Below are 6,994 nucleotides of genomic sequence, written 5' to 3'. Positions count from 1 at the left end.
CTAGAAGGGTGGGATAGGGAGGGTGGGAGGGAGGGAGATGCAAGAGGGAAGAGATATGGGAACATATGTATATGTATAACTGATTCACTTTGTTAGAAAGCAGAAAGTAACACACCATTGTAAAGCAATTATACTCCAATAAAGATGAAAAAGGAAAACTTTCATTTTGTGATATTTCATTATTAGTGTATAGAAATGCAACAGATTTCTGTATGTTAATCTTGGATACTGAAAGTTTGCTTAATTCATTCATTAGTTCTAATAGTTTTTGGGTGGAGGCTTTAGAACTTTCTATACAAATTATCATGTCATCTGCAAAGAGTAACGGTTTTACCTTGTCCCTTCCAGTGTGGGTACCTTTTATTTCTTTTTTTGTCTGATTGCTGTGGTTAGGACTTCCAATACTATGTTAAATATAAGTGGTGAGAGTGGGCATCCTTACCTTGTTCCTGAATTTAGTGGAAAGTCTTTCAGCTTTTCGCCATTCACTATGATGTTGGCTGTGGGTTTGTCGTAAATGCCCTTATCATGTTGAGACATGTTCCCTCTATACACACTTTGTTGAGAGTTATTGTTATGAATGGATGTTCAATTGTGTCAAAAGAGTTTCCTGTGTCTATTGAGATAATCATGTGATTTTTATCTTTCATTTTGTTGATGTGGTGTCTCACACTGATTGATTTGCAAATGTTGAATCTTTCTTGTGACCCTGGAATAAATCCTACGTGATTTATGGTGTATGGTCCTTTTGATATATTGTTGGATTTGTTTTGCTAATATTTTGTCCAGGACCTTTTCATTTGTATTAATCGAAAATATTGCCCTGTCATTTCCTTTTTCTGTAGTGTCTCTGTCTGGCTTTGGTGTCAGGGTATCGGTGGCCTTGTTGCATTCTTATTTTATGACGTCTTTGAAATGCCATGTGTTATCATTTCAACAAAGCAACAACATATACAATTCATTTAACACGTTTATCTTTCTAAGTCAGAATTGCAGTAGCAAAATGGAGGTAACAACAAGTTATTAACTATTTTTATTATTTATTAAGTTTTACATTATTTTCTGTTTTTGAAATGCAGTTTATCACTTCAACATGTAAGCAATAAGAAAAAATAATTGTAAAAAATTTTTTACTGAGTCTTTAAAATGTGTGTGCTATCATTTCAACAAGGAAACAATGTAAACAACACTCATTACTTTTACATTCTTCTTTCTTACTAAGTCTTTAAACTACAATCTGTTTTCGTTTCAACAATGAAAATGCAATCTGTTTTCATTTCAACAAGGAAACACTATACAGAAAATACTAATTATTTTTTCCATTCTTTTCTGTTATCGTTGACATTTTCTATGTTACCATTTCAACATATAAACAGTAGGAACAACCTATTAATTAACTTTATTTTCTCTCAATTAGTCTTTGGAATGCAATGTTTTATCATGTTGATATGTAAACATATAAACACGTAATTATTATAACATTTTTCTTACTAAGTCTTTGAAATACAATGCTATCATTCTAACAGGTAAGTATATAAAGAATTTAATTTACATTCTTTTATCTTTACTGTCTTTGATATGGAGTATGTTTTTTCATCATGTAAACAATACACGTAAATTATCAATTAGTTATTCTACATCCTTTGTTTCTTACTAATTCTTGGATACACAGAGAACATTCAACACCTAGGGTACATCACATTTGAGATTAGCCAAATTTCTAGAGTTCAGAAGCCACATATGGTTAGTGGGCACCATACTGAGCAGTGCAACTCTAGTGGAGGGGCAGAGGGAGCAAATACATATGCAACAATGTGTACCATGAAGGAAATATGCATGGTACCTTAAGCAAAAGCAGCAGCAGAATAAATCTGCTTAAATGGGGAAGTAAGAGAAAACCTATCTGAGGAGGTAACATTTAAGCCATGACCTGAGGCCTGAGCAGCTACCCAACAGCACAAAAAGACCAATATCATTTGAGCAGACTATGTGAGGGGAAAAAGTGAGAAAAATACTGTGTTATGGGGGAATAAATAATTTCCCAAGTCTTCCAAGAAAGAGTAGAGAAACTGATAAATCATAGGAATGTCTACACTCTGAGTGAGATCAGGGACTTTATCTTTCTTAGCACTTGGAAAAGTACCTAAATCATAACAGATACTTGGTGAATGTGTGTGGAATAAGGAATAACTGAGCCAGGGGTCTGAGACCTGGGAAATCAGGTAGCAATATGATGATGAAGATACCAGTAGGTAGTTGACATTTGTTTGTTTGTTTCCTTTTAGTTGCATACGGTTTCTCATAAGCCACCTGAGGAAATCAGAAACACAAGAAGTTTGCAGGTCCCTAGAGGGTAAAATTATTCAACAACTACCACCTCTAGGAAGAGTTTCAATTGATCTGACTTGTGTCAAGTGCCCATAAATGGATAAGTGAACCAATCAGTGTGGATAAGGAAATGATGTACCATGACTGGGTCAGCTTACGTCACATACCCAACACTGTGGTTAGCAACCAGAAAATGTAGAGGGCAGTGGGCAAGAGATCCAGCAGACCTTTCAAATTCCTCTATTTCCGTTTTAAAGTTCCTCTTTTATAGAGATCAGTTTACATATCCAGCGTTACTAACCCCAGTTTCCTAGAACAGTAGAACTTTACATATGTGTCTCTACAAACTTGGGCTTCAGGCAAAATAAAAAAAAAAAGTGAATGCTTTCATGGCCACACATCAGTGTTGAAACACCTCCCTGTGCTGTGGAAATCACTCTGAACAACTGACCCATTTCATGTCGTTCCTCTGTGCCCCGTGCAGCATCGCTTCCAACTGAGCCTGAACTTCAGCAAGTTTCTGTCGGTCCAAACGGTCATGAAAAATCCATTCCTCGTAGCAATGGACAGGGACAGGATAAATCACATACTTCAGCTTCATCAAGGAAGTCAAGTGCTGCAGAAGGCTCTTGAGCACAGGCATTGTAATGGGATTGAAGGCAAAGCTAAGGACATGGAGCTGAGTACAGTGGCTCAGGGCTGGGATGACAGCAGAGAGAGTAGAATCAGTTATCATACAATTGTTTATCACCAGATGTTGCAGGGTGCTTGAGACCTTCTCCAGCAGAGCCTGGAAGGGCTCATAAACTTCTGAGAAGATGTGGTTGTTACTGAGACTCAATACCCTTAGGTGGGTGGCCTGAGAGCTCTGGGACAGGACAGTGACATCTCTGTGAGAAAGCTGACAGTGAGGTAGATACAGTGAATCCAACTGAGGTGGCACAACTCTACAGAGAGAAAAATGTAAGGTTATTTCAGAAGAATGAGGGCAATGAGCCCCAAATTTTAGGTACCTAAGGCTCTAGAATAAACTACTGTGTTCATGGTTTGCAATAAGTGGTTAACAATGTGGACTTTGGGATCAGACTTTATAGATTTGTGACCCTGAGAAAGTTACTTTACCACTCTGAGGTACAGGGTTTTAATCTTGAAAACGTGCACAGCAGTAATTATTATACAGAACTGCGGGAAAGATTAAGTGAAGAAATTGCATGCACTTAGTATATACGACATAATCAGTGTTGGATCTGATTCACTTATTTGGCGAGGATGGGTCTGGGAAAACAGCCAACTGAGGGTTTCCTTTGACTAGTACCCAGATGACAAGCTCTCCATTCAGGGTGTAAGCCTGGGGGGAAATACAGGAGCAATATTATCTGGCAGTGTTAACTATTGGGGCCCATCCATGGGCATGTGCATTAGTCCTATAGCTTAATGTTTCTCCATCTGAATGCCTCCCCTTCCTCTCTAGAGAGCTGTAAAATCCAATAGGAGAAGAATTGAGTCTTCTTCACCAATATATTTACAGACTTCTTTTAGGGTCTGCCCACGGTCATTGAATGAATGAATGAGCACAGCTTCCTTTTCTAACCTCATCTTCTGCGCAACATAAGGTACCCCTCTCTCCCCCAGCTATGTTCAAACTCCCAGCAGTGCCTATGCTGAGGCAAAGAGAGAAATGGGTTACAAGGAGCTTAGGAAGATCCAAGCATGGTCTCTTCTGTGTTAACAATGAGGTGATCAGGGAACCCAGGTTCCTCCCCACCCCCTCACCTGAGCAGTTTGTGCAGTTGATCTGTGAGGCAGAAGAAAGACAAGCTGAGCTCCTGGAGATGGTCCAGCCGCCCAAGGCAGAGGAGAAAAGATCTGAAGTTCCTTCTCTTAAAAGATTTAAAGGGGATGTTACACAGAGTAAGGCTGTTCAGGTGGATCACCTGAGCCAAAAGGGTGACGACTTCACTCAGATTAGCCTGATCCATTTCCAGGTTCTCAATGCACCCCAGATCCAGAAACTGCAGGATACTTTTGTGCCCAGACATTCTATCGATTTGCAAATCTCTGCAGCAGACGTGCAAGGACCCAACGTTCTGCTGAATTTTACTACAAAGGAAAGAAAGAAATTGCTCTGTTCTCAAGGTACTATTGAGGGAAATATCCACTAGTAATTCCATGGGTTCCTGAGCTGACTGATGCTCAGACCCAGAATTACCAATCCCGAGGCACCTGACTCTATGCTGAGCTTCTTCTATCTTAAAGATAGAGTGCTGAGAGTAAATGCATGACTTAAAACAGAAAGGGAATGCGGTCTCAATCTCAGAGCATATTGTCTCACAGTCCAGGTCACGTCTTAAATCTAGGATCCTCAGTTTGGGCCCCCTGTAAGGAAAAGAAGAGACAGAACACATGAGAGATAGCTGATTTTAATATAACCCAGCAAGATCAATGATGAGAAGCAGGGACAGAACACTTTAACCCTGGTTTTCACTTCATTGCCATTCACCAAGAAGTTCTTTCCACACAAATGCAGCGTCTTTCATCCTTTCCCCACCCCATCCTTCACCTCCGGTCTTTCCCTGTCTCAATGCCCATATTCCACTTCTGTGTAATCACACTCAAATCCATTCATAGTATCCTCAAACACCTCTATTCTATAATCAACACTACAAGGCAATAGAGTCCCAAAGGTGACCCCAAGTGCTGACCTACAGCTCTGCAAAGATTGCAGTATTCACCATTGGCTACTGTTGGGAGACCGTTAAGTATTCCCCTGCCCCAGGCTACAGCATACACTCCTGCTTACTCCCTGTGTCTCTACTGGTCATAGTCTTACCAAGAGGAAGAGTTCTGGGCAGGGAGGATCTGCAGACCATCAATCATGGCTTCCAAGATGTCATAGTATGACTCCTGTGTGTTCAATGACCCATTATGGAGAAAGCGAAAAGGCCAAACCCTAACCGTTGCCTTTATATCATCCTATGCCCACCCAAGAAGGCAGCGTTGAACAATGGAACAAAGAGGTCTTTTGGGATTTCGTCCAGGGCATGGATAGCTGCAGGCTCATTATTCAGCAGACTCTTTGCAGCAAGCTCAAGGAGGGTGACTGTGGTCTTTTGGTCCATCTTCAAAAACCTGCTTCAGAGTGGAGAATTTTTAGAAATCCTGAGAAGGTATCTATAGGCACTTGTTTGCTTCCAGGGTTAGCTATGGACAAAATAATTATTGAATAAGAATGTGGTGAATCATAGGGCCAACTCAAGTGACCTCTACTATAGCATTAGAATGAAAATGGACTTGTGTGTATATTTAAGTAAATCTGTGTAGACACACGCACGCACGCACATGCACACACACACACACACACATACACAGACACACACTTACATGAGATAAAGTGCCATTAGAAATCAGAGGTAAGTTAGCAGAAGACAATGCTGACCACCTAGCTGCCTTCCTCAAATTATTTCCTCCTGAGGAGCTTCAAGATGGCAGAAGAGTAAGATGTGGTGATCACCTTCCTCCCCACAAATACATCAGAAATACATCTACATGTGGAACAACTCCTACAGAACACCTACTGAATGCTGCCAGAAGTCCTCAGACCTCCCAAAAGACAAGAAACTCCCCAAGGACCTGGGTAGGGTAAAAGAAAAAATAAAAAACAGAGACAAAAGGATAGGGATGGGACCTGCACCAGTGGGAGGGAATTCTGAAGGAGGAAAGGTTTCCACACACTAGGAAGCCCCTTTGTGGGCAGAGACTGCAGGTGGTGGAGTGGGGAAGCTTCAGAGCCACGGAGGAGAGTGCAGCAACAGGGGTGCGGAGGGCAAAGCTGGGGGATTCCCGCACAGGGGATTGGTGCCGACCAGCACTCACCAGCCTGAGAGATTTGTCTGCTCACCCGCCTGGGCGGGCGGAGGCTGGGACCTGAGGCTCGGGCTTTGGAGGTCGGACCCCAGGGAAAAAACTGGGGTTGACTACATGAACACAGCCTGAAGGGGGGTAGCGTGCCACGGCTAGCAGAGAGGGACTCTGGGAAAACGTCTGGAGCTGCCGAAGAGACAAGAGACTTTTTCTTGCCTCTTTGTTTCGTGGTGTGCCAGGAGAGGGGATTAAGAGCGCTGCTTAAAGGAGCTCCAGAGAAGGACATGAGGGAATAGTTAATCAAGTCCAGGAAGCACAGAGAGTCCCATACAGGATAAATCCAAGGAGAAACACGCCAAGACACATATTAAGCAAACTATCAAAAATTAAACACAAAGAACAAATATTAAAAGCAGCAAGGGAAAAACGACAAGTAACACATAAGGGAATTCCCATAAGATAAATAGCTGATCTTCCAGCAGAAACTCTGCAAGCCAGAAGGGAGTGGCAGGACATATTTAAAGTGATGAAAGAGAAAAACCTACAACCAAGATTACTCTACCCAACAAGGATCTCATTCAGATGTGAAGGAGAAATTAAAAGCTTTACAGACAAGCAAAAGCTAAGAGAATTCAGCAGCACCAAACCAGCTTTACAACAAATGTTAAAGGAACTTCCCTAGGCAAGAATCACAAGAGAAGGAAAAGACCTACAATAAAAAAAAAGAACCCAAAAGAATTAACAAAATGGCAACAGGAACATACATATCGATAATTACCTTAAATGTAAATGGATTAAATGCTCC

At 41.2% G+C, this 6,994-nt stretch overlaps 1 protein-coding gene across 1 annotated transcript; it reads right to left on the bottom strand.

Annotated features, from left to right (window-relative positions):
• Window positions 1-2,761: 2,761 nt before the first annotated feature.
• Window positions 2,762-5,447, bottom strand: LOC309978026 (melanoma antigen preferentially expressed in tumors-like; the record flags this gene model as incomplete). Its single annotated transcript, XM_082864390.1, is given in 4 exon segments — window positions 2,762-3,275; window positions 4,102-4,704; window positions 5,159-5,294; window positions 5,297-5,447. Coding segments are annotated over 4 exon segments (1,404 nt in total).
• Between the last annotated feature and the right edge of the window lie 1,547 nt (window positions 5,448-6,994).

This window comes from Leucopleurus acutus (assembly GCF_964270905.1).
Source record: "Leucopleurus acutus genome assembly, chromosome: X".
Lineage (NCBI taxonomy): Eukaryota > Metazoa > Chordata > Mammalia > Artiodactyla > Delphinidae > Leucopleurus > Leucopleurus acutus.
The sequence above is the reverse complement of the archived record's forward strand: the minus strand, read 5'-3'. Positions and strand labels throughout refer to the sequence as shown.